A 26,569-nucleotide genomic window follows, 5' to 3' on the forward strand; every position below is an offset into this window, starting at 1 on the left:
CTATTTGATGGTCTGAAAAATCCTTTACCTAGTGGCCCACTTTAAACTGACTCTACTCTGGTGCAATTGCCTGATTTGGCCACAAGAGGGCTCTGCTGTCTACTTTAGTTCAGTCTTTTCTGCCACAACAAATATTCTTTCACTGTAATCAACTGAGAAAAGGTCAAGAGAAATTAGAGATTGAAAAAAAGTTAGGATTTTTACCTTTGTCTTAAAACCAACTACATTATTGCTGGACAAAAAGCATGTGACTGCCAGATACGGACTTCCACAAGACTTAAATAACATTAAACAAAAAAATAAATCCTGCATACTTACCTTTCATAATATACAATACCATTCACTAGTGGAGAGCAGTATGAGAGCAGCGTGCCGTGCTATCGACATGTTTTTGTACTTATTTATAGATGGTGACAAAGTAATTTGTTTAAGTCATGTTAAATTTTAAATAAATTGAAAATAAAATACTAACTGGGCAAAATGTGCAATATTCAACACAATAACAAACATAATACATTTTAAAATGGGGGAATTACAGAAATATTACAGACAAATATATATGGAAAAATCAAATTATTCAAAGGATAAAACATTTAAAAATCAAGGACGTTTATGGATTCCTTTCTTCAGAAAATAATGAAGGTACTACCTTAAGTTTCTGAGCCATGTGACCTCTTTTGAGCTTTGGCAGCTGGCAGGAGAAGGTTTCAGGACAGGGAAAGTCTGTTTTGATTACATTTTAAACTACTTACAATGAGGCAAATAAAGTATTCAACTGTTGGACAAAAACCTCCTTTAAAATATTGTTAAATGATATTAATCATTAATTATATCATTTATAATTAAAACATTATTGGTTTCTTACTGCAGCTCATCCGGTGAACACGATTTAACACAATTCAGTATTCATGCTTGTTTGCCTTAATAACGGCATTTTTCTGCTCATTTATTCAATTTTACTGAGTGAAAAGTTATCTTTTCTTTAATTTTGTATTTTTTAAGGAGCACGTTGGCAGTCACCAGTGTGTATCTTTTGGAAGATTGTCCTATATCTCTGCATTGGGCCAATGGGATATCTATCAAACTTTAAGGAATGATGTAATGAAACATTTGCAGTTAGAAAAAATAAAATTCACCCTGAGAGGTAAGATAGATACCTTTTACACAATATGGTAGCCATTAATGGATTATTATACTAAATATAACCCCATGAAAAATTAACAAAATGGTAAATTTTGGAAAACTTGACATCCTCCGAGTTGTATTATTAATATTTAAATCCATTTTATGTGTAAACTTTATTTTTGTTTTGATATTTGATTTGACTCCACCTAGGTTTTTTTGTGTGTTTTTTTTGTGTTTTTTTGTGGGGGTTTTTTTTTAATTGTTTTTATTTTTATTCTACTATCATTCTGTTCTTTCGTGTTGATTTTAAGCATAAATGAACATGTACATTCTTTACTTTTGTATGTGAACGAAAGAAAAAAAACCCAATAAAGAGACGTTTGAAGATTATGGATCGGAGATGGCAGCCATATAAAATCTATGAGAACCAATATATCCTCCAAACCACTTAGAAGGTCAATCTTGGTGTCAAAATCTACATTTTCTGGGTCAAAGAATCATTTAAAGCTATTGAGAATATCACTAGATGATTATTTGATCAAATAGATACATTCATTTTGGACATGTATTAACGTTCATTTCCAACAAGAAATTTTTCTTTTCCCGCCAGAAAGCTTCCACATAAATCTATTTTCTGTGCATATGTATATATTAATTAACATCTGACAAAGGCACTGGAAGCCTCACACTTACCTCAGCATCGAACCCGTAAAAACTGCAACTTCTTATAGCACCGTGCAATTATAAATATATGTATAGTGCAGTGGTGGAGGAAGTATTCAGGTCCATTATTTCAGTAAAAGACCCCAATAATAATAATAATAATAATAATAAACAGGAAATTCTAAATTAAAAAGACAGTTTGCAGAATCAAACCATTAAATTATAGCCATTTGGATTAAATGTCTTATGTTTAATATTCCAAATATATTATTAGATTATTATTATGAATGCATTTATGTAAGTAGCATTTTAATTTTCTCACTGTTGTGAGGTTTCATTTATAAAAAAATTGCTAATAATTTTTAATGTATCATGTTTTTTTATGTTAAATCTCAGCCTAAAAGTAACTAAAGCTGTCAGCTAAATGTAGTGGTGTAAAAAAAAAAAATATTTGCTTCAAAATGTAGTGAAGTAGAAGTACGAAGTAACTTAAAATGGAAATACTCAACTAAAGCACCAGTACCTTAAAATTGTACTGAAGTACAATACTTAGTTACATTCCACCACTGGTATAGGGACACTTTTATAATTTTGTATTTTTTTAAAATATATTCTCTCCATATTGTCTTCAAGATTTTATCTATTTAGTTTCGCCCTTTTTATTACATTTCTTTCTTGACATGTATTTCTTGACAGTTTTTATGTTCTATATCTTTGCAATAATTCAACGTTCAGTATTCCAGGTTTTCCTCAATTAGTTTGTTTTTGATCATCATACATCCTAATTTTTATGTTTTCCTTTATTAATTTTTGAATAAAATCCCTTTTTCTGTCACTACTCTTCTAATACACAACATGGTTGAAAAATGAGCCATATCCATTTTTTAGCTAAAGCCAAGTAGTTAGCAATGTAATAATACAAAAACTTTTTTTCTTTATAAATTATGAGAAGCAAAATGGAAATAATGATCTGTTGTTATCAAAAACAAGATATTAATAGAATACTTAGAATGTTCAATCATAAAATAAGTTGATATCAAAAGATAGAGCACAGAAACACACAGCAGCATTAAATAACATGGGAAATGAATGCGGGTCATTTTTGACCCATGTTGTGCATCAAAGGGTTAAAAGGTTTCAGGTGCATTAGTTAATCAAGTAGAGGTAATGGTGACTTGATGATGAAGCATTTCTTAAGAGAAATGATCATGTACTCACTGAATTGATACAAAAGTCTTGCAAAAGATAATAAAAGGTCACGTATCATTATCAAAATTTGCCATTTGTTCTCTTTTATTACAATCATTGGGGTGAAATGGAGACACACATACAGGAGCTTTGCATAGAGTGGAATTCTGAAAACCGGAGCCGTGTCCTGTCAGAAATGTACTAGGAAAAACGAGAGGTGCGACTGTCTTCATTTGGATGTGAAGCGAGTAATCGATCTTACCAGTCTTCTGCAGCGGAAAAGCCTCATTATGGAAAACGTCAAACCGACCGAGTGAAGGTATATCCTAACGTGAAGCGCTGTTGCCCATGCCACAAATCTGCCCCCCAAGCAAACATGAGGTGATGCTCTGCAGGGACTTGGCAGAAGCTGAAGGTGGGATGTGTTTGTTAGACAGAAATAGAGAGCAGGCCTAATGGTTGACTTTGCAAGCCCCAAACCTTTGGTACATTCGGTGCAAAATATATATTTATACACACAACAGGACAGACATACATATACATCTATATACAAAGAGACAAACAGGACCGTACACGTACATGTGCTCTCACGTTTCACAAAATCAAAACAGCCCTATTGATTCATCGCTGATTCACGAGCAATGAACCATAACCATCGACCTATTACTAAGATAGGCAGACACGCACGTGTGAAAGTTTTGAAACATGCTGCCGAGATACTTGCCGTTACACTGTCATAGAGAAAACAAACTACTGCATTCACTCGTTGTCCATTCCCAGAGCTAAAACTAAGTGACTAAAGCACCTATTTCCCACACTTTGTTCCCATGAGCCTAACACTCAGGGTATGACAGTGCCAGGTAAGCATAAGGCCGCATGCCTCAAGTGAGCGCCACAACCAAAGTGACACAACTTAACCAGCTCCCTCACCCCTTTTTCTGAACGGATAGCAATATCCTCATGCAAAAAAAGCTAGTAAGGACAGAGTGTTGCACTATTTCAGCATGCAATATCGAGCTATAACACAACGCCATCTAGGGGTTTCTGCCACAGCGCAGCTCACAGAGCTGACCGTGAAAGATCCCGCATGCAGTATTGGACTGGGAGGGGGGGCTGGGATAGGGAAGTCTGCCTCCACATCTCACATCACATGTGGGGCTCTCTAGCACTATTCCAGCCCCAGTGGTTTAGCTCCAACAGGACTCTGTACAGTAGGTGTAATCTTGCATGCGTCCCATAGAAAACGAGTATGTACGTGTGTGTTTTTGTGTGCATGTATGAAAGTGTGTGAGAGAGTGAGAAGGGTCCTCGGGGTTTGGGTCGTGCACTTAAAGAGTTAGAGAAATGTTTTATCACATGCTTTTGAGACAAAACTATTGCCTGGCATGGACTTATATGCCAAAAGTTCCTAAGTATAATATCCATATGGCCTGAAAGGCCACGGCTTGTTCCAGACGTCACCATCACACCTGGTCAGATTGTTCAGAAAGGAGGAAATCACTCGTTATTTGAAGTCATGACAGGACACATTACTGCCCCCTTGTGTTGATATCTGTTTGTGGAATTGAAACCTCAGGTCCTTAAAGCAGCTACAAGGAGTTTTTAACTGGTCTCAGTGTAATACTAATGCCTCTGGATGATTTATGTGGCCAATTTAGACAACAAAAGAGAAGACAGGCTACTTCTATACAGTTATTCTCAATGCCTGTCTGATTCCCTGGTCAATCAGATTTTCAGAATCAGAAATCAGAATCAGAAATTTTGTTCTTGTTATGGCTGAAAACTTTAAGAATTTACCGAAAAGAAAAAAGTGATCAAAAGTGATGAGTACGGGTGAAAACACAAATCAGGGCTGGACTTGGTTCAGGATTATTTAACTAAAAAAAATAAACATTCCCGCTTTTATACACAGCGATGTACATTTGAGAGTACAATATTTACAATGTTGATATTTTTACCGCACAAAATAGTTATTTTCTGCTTGTGTTTTTACAAGTAAGGTTGAACTAGGGATGTTAATATTTAACCATTAATGACAACGATAAGAATATTGACTGTTTAGTTTTAAAATGGCCCTTTCAGTGTTGCTTTTAGAGGAAAGCACATTTGTTTGTCCAGTGCTATGGACACCATGACACCATTTCTAAACCACCCGAGCTTGTTTTCTGCATTATCTGTTCTGTTAAAAGGTTTTCATATCGAAACAAACTATCGCTGACTGAAAGGAGGTGCCTCCTTGACAATTTCGTCCGCTAGCACAAATTATCGAATCACAATTATTTTTGCACTCGGAATGTGTGTCTATCAGAAAAGAACATGTTAGCAGTTCTTTTGGTAGCACACTGTACCACACAGCAGCTTTTGATCATTTTTTCTGTTCTTTTCTAGTGGACAAAATTGTCGAGGAGGCAATGTCTTTGGAAGGAACCTGCCAACTCGATTATCTATAACGTTAACGATCAATTAATACATATATGGGCAAAATAAAAGATACATATATATATATATATATATATATATATATATACTATGCAAAAGCCTGTTTTGATAATGGATTCATTTATTTTGAAAGGACGAAAAGAGACTTCCTGTCAATCGTTACACTAAATCAAGTGAGGTGATTCTGTAAAGATAACGTTTAGGAGTTCAGTGTTTTATGTTTTAGCCCCTGAAGAGGCATGAGGTTAGTTTTCACAGTAATATTCATATTTAAATGTGTTTGGATGAAATTAAACTCACTAATTCATGCTACTAAGGTTTGATACAGTAAGCTAGTTTTGCTCAAATGAATAATCATGTTTCTGTGTGTTTTATAATTGTTATTGCAACTTGCAAACTGTAGCTTTATCCAACTTAATTCTCAGCTCATTGTCTTATTGACGTACGGCCACAGAACTGAACGCTCGATTAATTATTCTCATCCCTCCTTCCAATATAAACTCAGTGGAGAGAGATGGATTGTTTTTCCCTCAGAACGGGGCGGGGCTTAAATGCACCCTGTCTGTCAATGCAGATAGAGACAACTTATCTGCCGTATATATCTATGATAGGCTAATATCTGCAGGTATCTGCCAATATATATTTTCTTTCACTCACTTCCAAAACAAATGCATATGATAGTCAGATCAAGAACTTTACGGCAGGAGATGGTGGTGCCCATGAAGACACTGTGGCTTTTGTCCACAGGGCTCACAAAAAAAAAAAAAAAATCAGAATGAAAGTTCCTTGTAGTTTCTTTAAGTTTCACCATGTTTGATTAATGTGACACATGGGAACGGTCACATAGCTTCCCTTAAGAAACTTCACTTTACGGTCAAGAGGCACTAAAAGATCCCATCACTGCAACCTGACCAGGTCCCTGGGTGACACCAGGCTTGTGTCTTTCAGCTAACAAGGCCTAATCCAGTGCCAACATCAAGTGAAGCGTGTCCTCATTCCTCAAGCAACCATTTCATTTCCAACCTTCCACTTTGTGTTTCCTCTTTGAGGGCCTGCGGGAAATCTTCCTGGAGGCCAAACACGGTTGCTTGAGCACCATACATTCAGTCACTTATTTGGTACATTCATCACTTTCAAAGGGTGGGAGGGGGAGGACCTTGTGTGTCATACTTATGAGCAGACTGTGTGAGAAAGTGCATCTATTGCTCATGATAAAGTGGACCGGTTTGAAAGACAGGAGTGTGTCAGTTAATGGATCTGTGTAGTGGAGTATGAGAAAGTGCTCTCACAGCATCGAGCTTAATGCTGTAACATTGTATGCATGTGTTTGTATGTGTGTGATACCTTGTTGAGTCTGTGCAGAAACAGGGCTGCAAGTCTCAGATGCGTCTTTAGCCTTTCCCGCCCATGTAAGAGCTCTGATGTCGTAGTATTGAAGGTAACAGTCCAGACCAGAACCTGCCGTCATCATCACAACGGGTCAACGACACTGTCCGTCTGCGTCACTGGTGATTTGTGACACGCTGTCCAGCTAATTCAGGAACTTTAAAAGTCTTAGAACAACTGGTTTTTATGTCATTTGTGTATATATATATGTGTGTAAGTGATTGTGCACACTAGTGTATCCCCTGCTCTCTGACAGGCAAGGAGGACCAGCCAACGTCCAATTCTAAAGTCTAAAATGTCACATCTTTCCATGCTGATAAAAAAAAACCCAAGGGGGAAACACTAGTGTGCATCATCAATAAAAACAGAAATTCCCCATGTTGTGTGTTGTGTTGTGTTGTGCAAAGGTGTGTGTGTATCATAGTTCATAACGTTGCAGCCCCAGTGCAGAAAGGACACAGTTTAGAGGTCCGGAGAGGGAGAGGGGAGCTTAGTGGTTTTTGAGCAGCTGTCTCTGAGGTGCAGGTTGGAAAAGGAGGAGGAGGAGGAGGAGGAGGAGGAGGAGGAGGGGCTAGAAATCCAGTAAACAAGGCCATTAACTGAAGAGATAAAGCACACATGTGGCTTAATGAACAAAGGTTACCATGAGAACTGAAAGTTGAAATTGTACTGTACAGCTTTTTCGAACCATTCCATGATTCTCCGCTTTTCTTCCAGGTGTTCACTCGATGGATCGGATGCGTGAGAGAAAGGCAGAGAATCGGATCGCAGCCTGCGTGCTGAGTGATGAATAACCAGTCGGGAAAAAAAAAAACAGCAGAGTTGTCCACGGGGGGGTTAGTTGCCATTTGAGGATATTAGTTTTATTTTCCATGTCTCTCCTTAGCGACACGGGTGGATTCTCCATATGGTTCTGTCTCCCCAAGGTAAACCACCCGGGAGTTACTCCAGACCGAAGGTGCTCGTTTCCTCGACAGCAGTGACCAGCTTCTCGTAGAGCATGGAGAAGGACGGGTACGGTGGGAGGTCCAGACGATTAAAGCAAGTGTGAGCCCTGTGGAGACACACACACACACACACACACACCAAAATGATCAAAATTATATTATCACGTGGTTAAAACACTAAATAAATTACATGTCATTTAGCAGACGCTTTTGTCCAAAGCGACTTACAATAAGTGCTTTCAACCTGATGGTACTAGACCTAGACCACAGGAATCAAGTAAGTACATAACTTTAAGAGCTTAACTGTCATTGGAGTGCTATATGTTAAAGAAGAAAAGAAGAAGAGAAAAAAGAAGCGCTTTTTTTTTTTTTAATATATATGTTAGGTGACCATGACTTAAACTACAATTGAAAAAACATTTTTGTTAACTGAAATAAAATAAAAACGATAACTAACTGAATCTGTATTGTGTGGTTACAAAACTAATGAAAATTAAAATGAAAATGTCCTACGTTTTCATCTTTGTCAACTTTTTCATACAGGAAGCATTGGTAAATCTGTTTATTGAGACTGGGAGGTTGACTATGTGAGTCTATCGCCTTCAGAAAGTTCAGACCTTCACTCAAACTAAAATTCAAAAAACCCTCAGAGCTGCGAGAGTTTATCACCTTATTGGGGCTGAGATGGATAATAGAAGGAAAAAAAGGCTAAATGTATTGTGACCTTTTTGAATCTTGGACTCAACAAATACCACATTACAAAACAAATAAAACTAATACAAACTAAAACCAAGCATTTAAATAAATAAAAACTGGCAAACTCACTCACTAGAAACTAAATAAAACTAAGTTCATTTGAAAACAAAAATTCATAACGAAATTAAAACTAAAACTAATGAAATATCCAAATAATTTTTTCTTTTTTATGAGCGGATGTTGGGCCTATTATCATGGTCAATAAACCATAAGAACAATAATATCATACTATCTATATAAAGAATTGAATAATAATAAAGGCATCACTAAAATCAATCTTTAACTTTGCTTATTGCACGTTTAGTCCCTTATGGCAAATTATTTTCAATCAAAATACGAGTGTACTGCGTTACTGCCTAACAAAGTAAGAACGGAAAGAATCATATATGTATCATTAACATTCCATCAATATTTCCTTATGGAAACATAAAGAGTTAAATAGCGGTAAATTGCCACACCCCTGGTCGCCCTTTATAAACCATTGTGCACACTGAGGCCACCATGGGAACTTTTTGCTCTTGTGTAATCATGAATATTTAATTTAGCAAAGGAAGGCTGATATAAAATATAAATATGGGGTCCCTGCACCTTTTGTAAAGTTAATCATAGTGGTGCAGTTGTCCCTGGAGGCTACACAGACGTCCTACCTGGGTAAGGAGGTGATTTTCCCCCACTTCTCCACGCAGAACCTGCGGGGTCCGTTACTGCCCCGTAGAGAGGCGAAGCCCTCGTAGGGAATACTGGAGGTGCCTGTTACAAACTAGAGAGAAGAAGATGTGCATGAAAGCAGATTCCTAATGCATTGTTATTATTTATGATAAAAAAAAATTAGTCATTTTAGGTCTGCATATCTAATATGGATTCAAACAAGCAGCATATAAAATGACATACAAATTTTATAATATAGTATAGTTATACATTACAGGCCAAAAGTTTGGACACACCTTCTCATTCAATGCGTTTCCTTTATTTTCATGACTATTTACATTGTAGATTCATCAAAATTATTAATGAACACATGTGGAATTATGTACTTAACAAAAAAGTGTGAAATAACTGAAAACATGTCTTATATTCTAGTAAGCAAAGGGTGGTTACTTTGAGGAATCTAAAATACAAGACATGTTTTCAGTTATTTCACACTTTTTTGTTAAGTACATAATTCCATATGTGTTCATTCATAGTTTTGATGCCTTCAGTGAGAATCTACAATGTAAATAGTCATGAAAATAAAGAAAACGCATTGAATGAGAAGGTGTGTGTCCAAACTTTTGGCCTGTACTGTACATCGGACAGATTAACCCTCCTGTTATGTTGCAGGTCAAATTGACCCATTTCAAAGTTTTAAAATCTAAAAAAAAATAGTTAAAAGTATTTTTTCATAAAAAGAAAAAAGTTAAAAATGTAAAATACATTTTCTTTTTAAAATCTATGTCATGTACAACCATTGTATTTTATACGTAGGTCTCCTCAATGTACATCACAAAAAGTTTTAACATGTATTTTTATGAAAAACAAGTGAATGATCCTCATTGAACCATGATCTGTGAGACGTAAAGAATACCACTGCACTAAATATTGATTAAATGGTTGCTAATAGAGTTATGAATGAAATATAAACAATGTTTATTTGGATTTTTTTTGTTTCTGATAATTGATAATTAAACACGCCCCGGGTCGAATTGACCTACGAACATTATTGCTATTGCTAAGAAACGAACATAACAGGAGGGTTAGAGCAGTGGTTCTCAACCTTGGGGTCGGGACCCCAATTGGGGTCGCGAGATGTTTTCTGGGGGTCCCCAAATCATTTTGGAAGTCAGCTCTGTCTCCACTGTGTTAAAGTGTTAATGTGTTAATGTGTTTTAGTCTTTTTGGTCACTTAATGTCTTTTTTTGGTCATTTTGTGTGTTATTTTGTCATTTTGTGTCTTTTTTTTTAATCATTTTGTGTCTTTTTTAGTCATTTTGTGTCTTTTTTTGATAATTTTGTGGTCAATTTGTGTTTTTTTTAGTCATTTTGTGTCTTTTTTTGATAATTTTGTGGTCAATTTGTGTCTTTTTTTGGTCATTTTGTTTCCTTTTTTTGGTCATTTTCTGTCTTTTTTTTAGTCATTTTCTGTCTTTTTGGTAAATTTGTGTCTTTTTTGGGTCATTTTGTGGTCAATTTGTGTCTTTTTTGGGTCATTTTGTGGTCAATTTGTGTCTTTTTTGGTCATTTTGTTTCCTTTTTTTGGGTGATCTGAACTGTGCGTTTGAGATTCTGTTCAGTGAGCGGGGTCACGGACAACATGCATGTTAAATTGGGGGTCAAGACTCAAAAAGGTTGAGAACCACTGGGTTAGAGAGACATAAAGAGCTAAACCAGCATCATATACTGGAGTCTGTGTGACTCTGCGGTGCCTGCAGGGCCCCCGGCCTCCACACGGGGGCAGCCTGTGTGCATGCGGTCACCCACGTGCCGTACCTGCAGCAGTCTCAGCCTCTGCTCATTGTTGAACCTCTCCACAGCTGCCCAGAACCAGCGAATCACTATGTGGTTGTCATGGTAACCTGGAGGGGAGATAGATGATGATGGTGCATGAGTCAGATGAATAACAAATAAGGCCCTCTGTCCCCTCTGTTCCTCAGTAGCTCTCCTCCTCCTCCTCCTCCTCCTCCTTCCATCTCACTATTCCTCCCGTGTGATTTTTGAATGGGCTCTGCTGTTTAATGTTTAATGGCGGAGTCTCAGTCGATTCCTCTATTAAAAGAGCCTCACACTGAGTCATGGCCGAGTGTCCGTTTGAGTTCTGCTGTCTCCCTGCTGCTGGCCGCTTTTCAACTGCATTGGCCAGACCCTTAAAAAGCCTTTTAATGTGATCTCTTATAAATGGTTTGGACACTGGAGCTCGCATGCTTGTACTGGACACAATGTGCATTACAATAATTAAATAGCAATAACTCCCCAAAGTTTCAGGCACTCATTATAAAGTCAGAGTGAAGCTGAATACAGTAGTTAAATGAATGGTGAATTATTTCTTAAACACTAGTAAGTATTTAAAGTAATGACAGCATAATTACAGTGAGTAATACACAAGTTTTTAAATGAGCACAAAAAAATAGTTTAATTAATTGATTTTTTAATTTTAAATACCAGGTCTATTTAGAACCTTTTGTGAAATTAAATAAAAAAATAAATAAAATAATAAAATATTAAATATTTTATTTTTATTATTTTATTTTTTATTAAATAAGTATTGTTAATACTAATAATTTAAATAAAATAATAAAATATGAAATATTATGACTATTAGTTTTATTTTTACTAAATATTTTTTTATAATAATCATTTAAAAAATATATAAAATATAAAAAATTACGGTTGTATAATTCAATGTATATTTTTTATTAAATTATTCTTTTTATTTGCATTAAATAAATCCCTTTAAATCTGCTACAGTTTTCCTGTATTCTAGTGACTTTTACAGAATTTAAACAACTAAATAAAATGTGCACTCTGCAACAGAATTTTTATGTTACACTTTCCTACACGTGAGGTGTAACTGTATTATGGACCAGAGACTGTATGTAAATTAGTAAGTAGACTTATGCTGCACAGTGCCAGAAACAGGTTGTGATGACGAAATTTGTCATAAATCAGGAGAAATATGGGTAAATAGTGACCCCGGGAGGAAACTGGGAGAGAGCAATGAAACCTGGAGTCTCTTAGGGAAATCGGGAGGGTTGGCAAGTATGATCAGGACTTCTGTGAGGTTATGATGTCACAACTATACTACAACTATACACCGACCAATACGAGTAGACTGAGCTTTTTTTGGGAGGTGTGCTTAAAAAGACAGGCACTAAGAAGGAGTGTTTCAGGGCTTGTTTACATGACAGCGTTCTCGGGTGAAAACGACAAATATTTTATCAGATGTGCCTTTCGTTTAGACGGCGATGGCGTTTTTGGGGCTTAAAAATGCAAAAAATGACACCATCCTCCAGAGTGTTAATCTCAAAAACGCTCCAATGTTGCATTTAAAGGGTTAAAAACGCAAAAGTGTCTCTGATCAGCTCACACTGGCTCTTGTTGCATTTACGTAGCATCCATATTCACTCCAGGAAAACAACAACAAACGTGTTTCCATCAATCAGACATTTAAGCATCTCTGAGAACTATCCAGAAGTAATTTCAGCAGTTAATTATCACAGATAATATAACAGAACAGAGAAGGCGCATTAATTACCTAGGGCAGTTTTTTTTACTATTTCTATTCTATTCTATTTCCCGCTACTAAGAAGAGAAGTAAGAGGGGAGAGAAGTGTCTTTGATGCTGAGCTCTTGGTGGTGCTTCAGTACCACCTAGTCACCTGGCTGCATACTACATCACAGACTTTTGCGTCACCGTATCCATGCAGGTTTCCACCTAAAGACGCTCGTCTAAACGTGCGGAATAAAAAGTGAGTCAGCAACGCCACTTTGTGTTTTCTGTCCAGATCGTCTCCATCTAAACAGAGCCTTAGTATGAGAAAAATGATGTGTTTTGTTAACATTAAAGCATGTAAACATGTTCAAGTTTTAACCTGAAAATGAACATTATAGGTCCCCTGTAAGAGGGTGAAAGATATACCTTGATAATGTCACATCCAGTGGACATTGGCAAATTGGCTCGGATGGGAGTGGACTCATGGACCAATGTGAATCTACCTTAATGTTTTCTTACATCTGCCTGCAGATTTTTAGGTTTCATCCTCAGACTGGCTCTATCTACGCATCCTTTGCACAGTCTAGTGTGTAAACAAAAGAGTGTTTTTAGTTGGAGGCTACGGCAGCTAAGCTGCAAAAAGGACAGATTCAAGAATACGTTTTTACCTACTGCAATTGCACTTTATAATAACTCGCCTTTTAGTAAGGACAGAAGAATATTTATTTAATATTTATTTAAATTTTAGCTGAGCTGCTTATACTGTATTTACCAAACTGTATTTTTGCACATGTTTTTTGCACATGTAAATTTGCACACGTCTATTTATTTACACACCTGTATATTTGCACACTTGCTGTAACTGTTATCTATGAGTAAAAGCTACTAATGCACATGGACCATCCATTCCACTTCCTCTATACTAGGCTATGTATTGTGGGCTCATGTTCTGTATAGGTGGAATATGTATGTATACATGTGTTGTGTTGTGCTGTGTTGTGTTGTGTGTATGTTGGCTGCTGGAACACCTACATTGCTCTGCTGGGATGAAAAAAGTATTTCTTATCTTATCTTATCTTATCTTATCTAAAGCCCTTATTGCTCACAACGGAGGGTTGGTGGATGCACACTTGGAGCTTCAAGTTGCGGATAAATATGTCACTTGAAAACGAGCCGGTGTTTTGCATTTTCCTTTGCAAGTTTTCTCACGTTGCTGTCAGTGTGCCACGAACACTTTGATCCAGCATCTCTGCTCTGTTGCCTCATTGCCTCCCTGCAGCTCCACATACCTCCTCTGTACTCTGTGTTGTTCCTCCAGTCTGCCAGGTCGATCTCTGCAGTGCCTGCAATCACCAGCTCCAGCTCCCTGGCATCAAACACCGACACCAACCGCACATCCACCACCTAACAAACACACACACAAATGCAAACACATAAAAACACTATAATCCACATGGTAAAGCCTATTTAATTATCACAGTCTTCCCACACTTTCCCACACTTTCAGAGACTACTTACAGTAGATTTGTATTGTGGAGAAACACGCTGACACAGATGGCAGTAGGATAAACATTATTGTGGGAAAAGTTTCCATCAGTTTGTTTACAGTAAGTGTTGGATTTGATTTGTAATCTGAGGGACTGGGTTTGTAGCGTTACGAAAACACATGAGAAAAGGCAGAATATGAGCACCGGTCCAGATTACAGTGTACTCTTGGTTGTCACGCTGAGCTTCCACAGCATGCAGTTAACGTATCACTTATCAACATCCATCTTCTTACAGTTTAACACTGCAATAGCTTCTCACCCGTACAAATATTTCTGAGAAAAACAGTCTTAAGTCAGAGTCTGAACAGACCGCTCCAGACATGCGAGGCAGGAATGTGCCCTTAGATATACATCTAAACTAAAACAGTCCACAAAAACTAAACATTCTCTCTGTTATAAACACTCACTGGCCACTTTCTTAGGTGGACCTGTTCAAATGCTCAGCTCTTAGTCAGGTTTAGGCCTGTAGACATGGTGAAAACAAGCTGCTGGAGTTCAAAGTGAACATCAGAATAGGGAAAAAAGGTGATTTGAGTGACTGAACGTGGCATGATTGTTGGTCTGAGTGTTTCACGAACTGCTGATCTAACAACCATCTCTAGGGTTTACAGCGGAAGTATCTAGTAAGGGAGTAGGGGAATCCTGCATTATAATTAATTATTTTATTAAAATGTATATTTTTTTATTTAATTTCACAAAAGGTTCTAACTAGACTTGGATTTAAAATTGAAATCAATTAATTTAAATCTTTTTTGTGTTAATCTGAAAAGGTAAACTTAAGTATTAGTACTCACTATTATTTATTTTTTCATTCACTCTCTGAACCTCGATACTCTCTGGTGGGTTTGAACTAAATGTTTTCTTAAAAAAACAACAATAAAAAATACACTTCAAAGCTAGAAACTGTAAAAACAAAAAATAGTGTCTGATTATATATTTACAAAAAAAACCAACATTAAATTCTGCACTCATCAGCACATCAATGACCAACTGAACTGTTTACACAGAGCCGAGGGGAGTGGGCCAGAGAGGGTGGAAGGAGAGGTTGTAGAAATGTAAATAGTTTAATATGTATAGGGGAATCCTGCACAGCTGGAGAGCTGCAGTTTCAGGCCACTCATTCTTTCCGCATAGTTTGGAGGATAAACAAGTGCATTTCTGCAGAAAATATGTCTGAAATTCAAACGGCGAGTCAAGGTAAATTCAGGTCTATTTTTTAAAGCTAAAAATCAATTATAGTGTGTTAAATTGCACAGTAAAATGAATGTTAGATATGCAAAAGTAGACCATTTTGTTAAAGAATAACCTTCCCTTTTAACACTATGTCACAATCGCCAAAAAATAATAGTAAATGGAACTACCAACAAACTAATACTAACATAAATAAAACGATACATCACTGCATTTAATCTGTTAATACTTGTATATATAACCATATATATTAACACAATGTATCCATATATTATTACTGGTGATATATTGCTAATATATTATATTATATTATATTATATAGTATAATAGGATAATATCCCCTATTGTAGCGAGAGGCAGTTGCCAGAATGGCCAGACTGGGTTGAGATAATTGAATAGTTAATGCTACATTTCCAGGGTGATAGCTGACTTTTCCATAATGGTAGGTTTATTATAGGAATGGTAGGTATGGTGATAAATATGCTACATTTCCATGGTAACGGGCTCGGGCTCCTCAGTGTGAACATCATGTGGGAACAGGGTCGGCCCTGAGCTGCAGACTGGTTGTGTTTAGATTTTAACTGATTAATATGTTTTGCAGCAAACGTGACACACATTAAACAAACTCTGAAGGATTTTTCTTCAGTGACTGCGGCTGAGCCATCCTGCAGTGATGCTATTGAGAGTGTTTAAACTTTAAACTCACCAGGACTAAACCCCTGAGGGGACAGGGCCTTCTCCATTGCTGCTCCCACACTACCAAACGTTATCCAAGACTCCCCCTCACTCTCCACCTCCAAGAAATGGAGGTGGATTCTCTCTGAATCCTCTTTGTGCTGTTATTTTTGTTTTGTTGTTGCTGTTCAGCATCTTTGAGTATGTAGAAAAGCGTTATATATATAATTGAATGTATTATGATTAAAGGTACACTACCTAACAAGTGCAAGAGCTAATATGCAGTGGTAGGAAGTAACTAAGTACATTTACTCACGTACTGTACTTAAGTAAAGTACAAGTACCTCAAAATTCTACTTGAGTATTTTCACATTTGTAATTTTGTACTTTTTACTCCACTTCATTTAGCTGACAGCTTTAGTTACTTTTTAAATCGAGATTTAACATAGAAAACATGATCAATTTAAAGTCATATTCAAAGTCACATTTTTCAAATTAAACCTCATAACAGTATATCAGGTAGTTAAAATGAGCCCTGTCTTCACAAAATGAAAGCGCTTACATAAATGAATCAATACAAATAATCTAATAGGATATTTTAATTATTTATAACAATCTGAGTGGCTCCATTCTGCATAACGAGTACTTTTACTTTTGATACTTTAAGTACATTTTGATGCTGAGACTTTTGTACTTTTACCTCAGTATGTTTTGAATGCAGGACTTTTACTTGTAGTGGAGTATTTCTGCAGTGTTGTATTAGTACTTTTACTGAAGTAAAGGATCTGAATACTTCTTCCACCTCTGTTAACATGTCACAGTGAAATGCAGTGCTGCTTTGTCATTTGTTCTTTTTGGCTTGATTACAACTATTTCTTAGCTCTTCTAGTTGAAATATTTTCCTGTAGTGTGGGTGTAAAGATGCTTCTGAGTTCTTAAGTCTGAACTGGTCAAAAAATGACGTAACCACACTGCGTCACTGGTATTGATCAACAGTCCTATCAGAGTATATCAGTAAATAAAGAGGATCATGGTCTTTTTATCACCCCTAATATCCATATTAATCCATATTAAGTGCTGTACCTCATAGAAGCCTCGGACCAGGCTCTCCGTCTGCTGGGCCACTCCTCGCTCGATGCGCCACTTCACCATCCGCTCGATGTATTCCTTCTTGTTCTTCTCTGACACAGGGATACCAGCCCCGCCCGGCTTCAGCTCTCTCTCTGTAATCTGGACAATCACATGCACAACAAGGTTATTATAGGTAACGAAAACTAACAAAATAACCAAAGCTGGAGTTGACCAACTGAATTGCGTGGTTACGAGACTAACTAAAATAAACTAAAATTAAAAAAAAAAAATGTCCTCCGTTTTCCATACAGGAAGCATTGGTAAATCGGTTTATTGAGACTGAGATATTTATATATATATAATGTTCCAAACGTTTTTTATTTTATTTTTGTTTAAATTGTTTACACTTTTTATATTTCTACTTGTTTAGATTGTACATTGTTAATATATTATTATATTTTTTACTCGTTTATTTGCAAATACGAAAAAATGAAAAATCACGAGAAAAAAAAACTAACACTAAAACTAAAACTAATGAAAACTAAACTAAAACTAGGCATTTTCAATAAATAAAAACTAGCAAACTCACTCTAAAAACTAATTAAAACTAACTGAATCTGAAAACAAAAATTCACAACAAAATGAAAACTAAAACTAATGAAAAATATGATACACACATGTATTTTAACTTGGCTGCACTCACAAATTTAATTAATTAAGATCTCATTTGTTCACACACACACACACACACACACACACACACACACACACACACACACACACACACACACACACACCTGTCCAAAGACCTCCTCGTTGACGGTGAAGGTGAGGTCCAGCATGTCTTCGATATCGTTGTCCTTCATCCACTGCAGGCTCTGGTGGAACTCCTCGTCCAGGAACTCCAGGTCACTCAGGTCACATGGTCTGCATGCAGAGGTGACACAGAGCTTACAGAGGGGTCAACGAGGTATTGACGGGTCGCTCGCTATACTCATAAACCATGGCTGGTAGTAAGAAGGGAGGTTGAAGGTTAATTACTCTATGTATAATAGCAAAAGACAGCTTTCACAAAGGTAGTAAAATAACACACAAATCAATATAAACCCATAGAGATCTCAGTCATAAGAGATGGGAGAGGCTTACCAAGACACACGAGTGTTAAATAGAAGTCGAAGGTAAAACAAACATAAAGGATTTTTTATACTAAAGTACCACTTGAACATCATTCCACAATTTATATTTGGTTCCCTGTCTGTTTAGGGGGAGGCATACACTGTGCTGGGCATATTATACATTTCTTTTTTGTGGTGAAAAAAAAGACTGATACAGTATTTATGTATAGAAATATGTCTACAATAAGCTTAGTAATGTCAGTTTATCTGCTGATAATGTATAACTAATAAAATAAAACATGTTTTCATAGAGTTGACACTCTAAACTGCAACAGGAGATTAGGGAATTATTTAAAAAAAATAATTATTTTAATTTAAAAAATAAACAAATTTAATAATACAAATAATATATTTCATAATTAATTATTTTATTAAAATGTATATTTTTTATTTAATTTCACAAAAGGTTCTAACTAGACCTGGATTTAAAATTGAAATCAATTAATTGAAATTGATTTTTTGTGTTAATCTGAAAAGGTAAACTTGAGTATTAGTACTCACTATTATTATTTTTTTATTTTTCATTCACTCGCTGAACCTCAATACTCTCTGGCGGGTTTGAACTAAATGTTTTCTTTAAAAAAACAAAAAAAAAACAATAAAAAATACACTTTTTATCATAGCTAGAAACTGTAAAAATAAAAAATAGTGTCTGATTATATATTTACAAAAAAAAACAACAACATTAAATTCTGCACTCATCAGCACATTAATGACCAACTGAACTGTTTACACAGAGCCGAGGGGAGTGGGCAAGAGAGGTTGGAAGGAGAGGTTGTAAAAATGTAAATAGTTTAATATGTATAGCATGTGGAGCTACGGAAAAATAAATGATTTTTTAAAAATAATTTATGGCATTATCACTGTGTAACAATGTGTATTATATTACTTCTTATACTTTCTGTTTGAATCTATTGCATTACTTTCTATCATCTTTTTGTAGCAAATCAAAATTTCCAGATAATCCCTGTAGCGCAGCATGAAATGATTAATGCTGTATTTCTATTTGTTTGATAAATGCTCGTCTGTATAATCACAGCGGAGCCAAGAAAGGATCTGTGTTGCTCAGGAGGTTAAGAACCCGTATTATTACATAAACATCTGTCCTTAGTGCAGACATTTGGCAGGGTTTGAGCTTGTTTGGACAAAGCTATTAATAAGGACGCCGCTCCTACTGCCAGCTGCTGGCTGAGCAGATCCGACTCAAACACTTAGATTCTCAGCACGGCCTCGCAGTCAGTGACGGGGATCTTATTGGAAGTGCTGGTGCCCTGCAGGCTGAGGGACTCACATGCGAAGAAGCCCCTTGTAGAAGGGTCGGGTAAAGAAGGCATCCAGCAGGTACTGATGGACCAGAGCCAGGCCCAGGATACGCCCACTGAAGCGAAACCTGGACATCAAAGGAGAAATACAGGTGGATACGGCAGCAGAACTGGATTGAACAGTCTCTTCAGTACATATTTCACAACAAGTATTTGGTTGGACCATTTGAGCATTTATTTCATATTCTTGATATCAGATGTCAGTTCCCAAGCAAAAACTTTGTCTTTTTCAGCAACTAGTCAACTAGTGAGGTCACAAATGTTTACTGGTTAATTCGTTTTTTAAAATCTTAATAATTCACTTTTAAACCTCAAAATGTTAACTAGTTAAACTAGTGAAAGCCGGAATGCTCACTGGGTAACTACACTATAAAAAAAACCCTGTTGTTTTTATGGTTAAAAACCGGCATGTTGATTTCACGTTTAAGATTGCCATTTTATTCTATTTATTACTGTATAAATACGTTTTTCCATCAAACGAAACGCTGTTTTGCCATATAATTGACAAGAAAATACTTTATAAATGCCGCATAAATTAGATTTACCATTTAAAAAGATTTAAATTTAACCATTAAATATTACAGTATATTTTTGTTAGAGATATGGTGTTTAGTACATTTAACAGTGAGAAAACGTATTTTTTACAAAAGATAAATGCAAAAATTACAGTGATGACTTGTATATATATTACATTAAATACATATTACAGTGTATTTTACAGTAGAGTAATGTATTTTTTTTTTTAAATACTGTTTTGGCTGATGTATACATTTACGGTGTTTCATTGTTACTGAAACGAAATTAACTCATTTGTCATTTTACGGTCTTTTACTGTCGTGGTTTAGCAGTTTTCCACCGTAAAATCTACAGACATTTTTTACAGTGTAGTCAAGCCGACTAGCTGTATATTTAAAGCCTCTCTAAAGCTTACTAGTTAAACTAGTTGAGGTGAAAAATATCAACTAGTGACACTAATGAGGGACATTTTTAATTAACCAGTCAACTAGCGAGGTCCCAAATGTTTACTGGTTAACTGGTTAACTAGTTGAATTTTTTAATCTTACTAGTTCACTTGTAAACCTCAAAATGTTTACTAGTTAAACTAGTGAACACTGAAATACTCAATGGTTAACTAGTCAAGCTGACTAGTTGTATATTTAAAGCCTCTCTAAACCTTACTAGTTACACTAGTGGGGTTCAAAATGTTTACTAGTTAACTAGTGAGGTAAAAAATATCCACTTATGACACTAGTGAGGCACATTTTGAATTAACTAGTCAATTAGTGAGGTCCAAAATGTCCACTAGTAACACTCGTGAGAGACTTTTGGACTTAACTAGTCAACTAGTGAGGTCCTAAATGTTTACTGGTTAAATAGTTGTTGTTTTTTAAATCTTACTAGTTCACTTGTAAACCACAAAATGTTTACCAGTTAAACTAGTGAAAGCCAAAATGCTCACTAGGTAACTAGTCAAGGGAAAAGATGGCTAGTTGTATATTTAAAGCCTCTCTAAACCTTACTAGTTACACTAGTGGAGTTCAAAATGTTTACTAGTTAACTAGTGAGGTAAAAAATATCCACTTATGACACTAGTGAGGCACATTTTGAATTAACTAGTCAATTAGTGAGGTCCAAAATGTCCACTAGTAACACTCTTGAGAGACATTTGGACTTAACTAGTCAACTAGTGAGGTGCTAAATGACTGTTTTTTAAATCTTACTAGTTCACTTGTGTTTACCAGTTAAACTAGTGAAAGCCAAAATGCTCACTAGGTAACTAGTCAAGGGAAAAGATAGCTAGTTGTATATTTTCAGCATCTCTTGAAGGAAATGTGTGTATCTAGTCAACTAGTTAAGTCAAAAGACACTCTGACTAGTTGACTTGTGAGCATTCTGGCTTACACTAGTGCACTAGTGGAGGGAACTGATGTCTGATATCAAGGATATGGAATAAATGCTCTAATGGCTTTCCATAATGGAGGGTTTACTCCTTCAGATGTCGACAGTGAGAGCGTAACATAACAGATTGATTTTAAATCTTCTTTCTGGAGATGTATAAACATTCTGCTTGTTAGTTGGCTTGTGTGTACAGTGCTTGTTTCCTTCCCTGAAATGTTTCATGTTGTATTTAAGGGTCTTAAATCCTCACTTTCCAACTGAGGATGTAACAGATGGTGACAGTGTTTACGACAGTAAATAAACCCCTCCACCCCTCCACCTCCACCCAAGATTTACTGTGAGAGCAATGCATGGAGTCAGAGCAGTGCTGAAGCAGCAGGGGACATCTCTGTCTGTTCTTTCTTTCTTCAGAACTTCTATAAAGTCAGACAGGTTGTGTCTATAAAAACATAAAGTATTGACCTGACACTCTTCAGTTTGATAAGTGCCACTAGGTTCGTCCAGTGTGACAAACAAACCCCTGAAGACTTCTGCGATCTGTTTCATCCAGCCGATCAGATTATGATTGTGCTGTCTAGATGTCTGCCCATCCATTCATCATGTGTTCATCCATCTATCTATCTATCCATCCATCCATGCAATCACTGTCACTGAGACTAAATTGACTGGTGAGCCACAAATTGCTGATCCAAATTTCCACACAGCACCCCACAAATGACTTCTATTTTGGGCTCGGCACACAGCGGTCGGAGCAGAGCAGATGAACGCTTTACAGTCAGCACAGCAGCAGCAGGTTCACTTACACAAACACAAATTGAACAATGTAGATACAGTACATCAGAGGTGGAAAGTAACTAAGTACATTTACTCAAGTACTGTACTTAAGTACAATTTTAAGGTACTTTTACTTTACTTGAGTATTTCCATTTTATGTAACTTCATACTTTTACTACATTTTGAGGCAAATATTGTACTATTTACTCCACTACATTTAACTGACAGCTTTAGTTACTTTTCACGTCCAGATTTAACATAAAAAAATATTATCAATTTAAAGTGATAAGATTTTTTACAAATCAAATATTATAACAGTAGATAGATAGATTATTTTAATCATCCCCGAAGGGAAATTCGGTTGTCACAGCAGTCCGGTATATTAAGTTATTAAATGAGCCCTGTCTTTTCAAAATGAAAACACTTCTTACATAAATGCATCAATGCAAATAATGTTATAGTATATTTAGAATATATCAAACAATCTGAGTGGGTTCATTCTGCATAACGAGTACTTTTACTTTTGATACTTTAAGTACATTTTGATGCTGATACTTTTGTACTTTTACTTCAGTAAGGTTCGAATGCAGGACTTTTACTTGTAGTGGAGTAATTTCACAGAGTAGTATTAGTACTTTTACTTAAGTAAAGGATCTGAATACTTATTCCACCTCTGCAGTACATTTAGATAAATGCATGGTTATCTCACCATTCATGGTGGTTGTCCACAAAGGCAGACATGGGGCTGATCTGGACAGTGTACGTGTCGTTGGCTGAGTATTCAAACAGGCCGTAGTACGGGTTGAAGAGTTCTCTGGACACCAGGAAGAAAAACTCTCGGGAAGGTCCACTGTAGTCCAGCCTGCCATAATCACACATAGAAATATACATATGTCAGCAGGAAAAGTGAATCAGGGACTGTTGTCTTGTTGTGATTGCTTGTTTGTAATCACATTATCATTATGACTATTAGATTAGAACGGAGGGCAGGAAGAAAGTGATAAATCACATGCTGCGCAGATTGGAAATAGAGGAAAGTGACTACACAACAGGTCTGGATGAGCCTGCACACAGCACGCATCATCACAACATTTAAACTCGTACAAAACAATAGCTTGTTCTCAAGCTGGATGAAAGCGTACAAGCATCTAGAGCAGCTATTCTCAACCTTGGGGTCCCAACCCCAATTAGGGTCGCGAGATGATTTCTGGGGGTCGCCAAATCATTTTGGAAGTCAGCTCTGTCTCCACTGTGTTAAAGTGTTCATGTGCTTTAGTCTTTTTGGTGATTTTGTGTCTTTTTTGTGTCATTTTGTAGTCAATTTGTGCCTTTTCTGGTCATTTTGTGTCTTTTTTTGGTCATTTTGTGTCTTTTTTGGGTCATTTTGTGATTTTTTTGGGGTCATTTTGTGTCTTTTTGGTCATTTTGTGTCTGTTTTGGTAATTTTGTGCCTTTTTTGGTAATTTTGTGTCTTTTTTTGTCATTTTGTGTCTTTTTTGGTAATTTTGTGTCTTTTTTTAGTCATTTTGTGTCTTATTTTGGTCATTTTGTGTCTTTTTTTAGTCATTTTGTGTCTTTTTTTAGTCATTTTGTGTCTTATTTTGGTCATTTTGTTTCTTGTTTGGGTGATCTGTGAGATTGTGTTCAATGAGAGGGGGTCACGGACAACATGCATGTTAAATTGGGGGTCGCGACTCAAAAAGGTTGTGTGCGCTTGAACTTCAAAATCAAAGTTTATTAGACAACCATCTGCCATCTGGTTTTGGCTGGATGAGTAAATGTGCTTGAGAATTGTTATTTCAACTCAATTATGTTCATGGATGCACCAATGGTGTGTCAGTTTATTGCCGAGCTAACTGTTTTCTACCTACGAGGTCAATCATTCCCATAGATCTTGTTGAACACTTTGTAATTGAAAAGCAATGAAAAGCAAGTCAGACTTTGATTTTTCCTGATTCAATCAATTGAACCAAACATAAACCGTGCAAAAAGAGACTTTTTGGTCGTTGTTGTCTCTGAACCTGCGTCCATTCTGGAAACCACCATCATATGCAAAAAAGCTATTACTGATGTAGACAACAGTCTAAGTGAATCTTAGAGAACTGGTGTTTTTTTTTCAGGACAGATACACCCCCACAATCATTGTCTGTTGTGTGTTCGCAACATGAAAATTATTTAAGATAATTAAAAATTAATTGACAACAAATTACAGATTACAGATATTATCAATCACTGAAAACACATTGTAAATAACAGGGACGGAGTACTTGAGTCCTGGACTCGTACTTAAGTTGGATTTGAAGCCTGATTTTCGTGACTCGACTCGGCCTCAGACTTTGATCACTCAGACTAGGACTCAGACTTTGGGACTCGTGACTTGATTTGGATTCATAGTCTGATGATTCTGACTCGATGCCCTACTTTCAGGACTTGCGACTCACACTCTGATGACTCAGCATTCTGGTGCATGCTGACTTGGACTTGCATATGGAAGACTCAGGCTTGGACTCGGACTCAAGCATGTTTAAAAAATGACTTCTTCAACAATGCATATAAAGAAATGGAAGAACGACATCATAAAAGTTGACTTTCGTCTTGTCAGTTTGTGTGGATTTTGGAGCCTCTGGTAGATTTAGAAAAACTAAATAAATTCCCTGAAACAGTGACAGTGTGTCATTATATTTTATTTCTATATCAGCTCTTTGAAGGAGCAACAAAAGAGAACTTGAGGTAATCTTGGAACTCGACTCAGACTGTTTGATGACTCAGACTCAAACTCAGGTGATGATTTGACTCTTGAACTCTGACCTTAACACTGGGGATTCGGGACTTGGACTTAGACTCAGGTATTGATGACTCAACTCTGACTCTTCTTGGTGACTCTAACTTGGACTCGGACCTTAACACTGGGGATTCGGGACTTGGACTCAGGTACTGATGACTCGACTATGACCCTTCTTGATGACTTTGACTTGGACTCGGACCTAAACTTGGCTTTTCGGACTTGGACTCAGGTACTGATGACTCGACTCTGACTATTCTTGGGGATTCGGTACTTGAACTCAGACTCAGACTCAGGTATTGATGACTCAACTCTGACACTTCTTGGTGACTCTAACTTGGACTCTGACCTTACCACTGGGGATTCGGGACTTGGACTCAGGTACTGATGACTCTGACTTGGACTCGGACCATAACACTGCGGATTTGCGACTCAAATTCAAACTCAGGTAATGATGACTCGACTTGGAATCAGACGCGAACACTGTGAACTTGAGGGACTCGGACTAAAAAATTGGTGACTTGACTAAAACTGGAAAATACTGCCAATCTCCTCTGTAGAGCTTGTTTCTTATAGTAAATCTACCAAATGATGTTAAAATACTCCCACCAGCTGCTCATTCCCCAGAATACTGTGGATTTACTGGCTTGTTATCAGATGTTTGTGTAACTGAACATGTTGAAACTTAAGATAAGAATGGATGCTCCTCAAAACTGCCCTGGATCCATTACAGTTAGCAAATACACTCTTTTCACACCGGCATTGTCTGCCTGCAGCGTGAGAAGGAAATTAATTGTGAATGAAATGTGTCCTTTTCTCACCCGTCCTCGCCCACAAAGCTGACGTAAAGTTTACTCCGCTGCAGGTCTTTACGGGAGTAACACATGATTTGGTTAAAGGCGTCCTCCAGGAGGTGGTCCCTGCGTATGATGAGCCTGGGAGCACACACACACAAACACACAGATAGAGTAGTGTTAGACCACATAGTAAACCCAGCTGATAGTTGATACTTAAACAAGAAGGTAGCATTATCCTCAGAGTTTATTTGTTTCTACTGACCATTTACATCTTTACAGGTCACAAATATACAGGTTCATTTCTTAAAAAGCCCCAGTAATTTTAGAAAGCAGCCGGTCACTGTATCAACTGTTAATCAAACAGGAGTAAAATGTGCATTTGTTTGGGACTATTTTCAGCAGCGGATTAGTCCATATTTGGCCTTCTATCAAGTATTTACAGCAGGATGGTTTGTGTTGGATTCAGTCGGAATAAACAGTGTGTGTGTGTGTGTGTGTGGGTGTATGTAATGAAGGAACATGTCACCCAGTGCAACATTGTGGCTCACTGATGTGTTTTTTTATGGTTAAAATATATCAAGCAAGGAACAATTAATTTTGTTGTTGTAACATGCAGCATAACACATCTTAGGAATTTTTGTCAAAA

At 36.6% G+C, this 26,569-nt stretch overlaps 1 protein-coding gene across 1 annotated transcript in view; it reads right to left on the reverse strand.

The window, feature by feature from the left end:
• Positions 1-5,487: 5,487 nt before the first annotated feature.
• hecw2a (HECT, C2 and WW domain containing E3 ubiquitin protein ligase 2a) overlaps positions 5,488-26,569 on the reverse strand; it is a 65,236-nt gene continuing 44,154 nt past the window's right edge. Inside the window, exons 22-30 of the mRNA XM_059343505.1 lie at positions 25,948-26,061; positions 23,054-23,206; positions 19,641-19,739; positions 17,972-18,101; positions 17,187-17,333; positions 13,980-14,094; positions 10,971-11,056; positions 9,152-9,264; positions 5,488-7,855 (exon numbers count right to left, since the gene is read on the reverse strand). Of these exons, the coding sequence (XP_059199488.1) occupies positions 7,744-7,855; positions 9,152-9,264; positions 10,971-11,056; positions 13,980-14,094; positions 17,187-17,333; positions 17,972-18,101; positions 19,641-19,739; positions 23,054-23,206; positions 25,948-26,061 (1,069 nt within the window). The 3' untranslated portion in view covers positions 5,488-7,743. The remainder of the gene's footprint in view (positions 7,856-9,151; positions 9,265-10,970; positions 11,057-13,979; positions 14,095-17,186; positions 17,334-17,971; positions 18,102-19,640; positions 19,740-23,053; positions 23,207-25,947; positions 26,062-26,569) is intronic.

Source organism: Centropristis striata, chromosome 10, assembly GCF_030273125.1.
Source record: "Centropristis striata isolate RG_2023a ecotype Rhode Island chromosome 10, C.striata_1.0, whole genome shotgun sequence".
NCBI lineage: Eukaryota > Metazoa > Chordata > Actinopteri > Perciformes > Serranidae > Centropristis > Centropristis striata.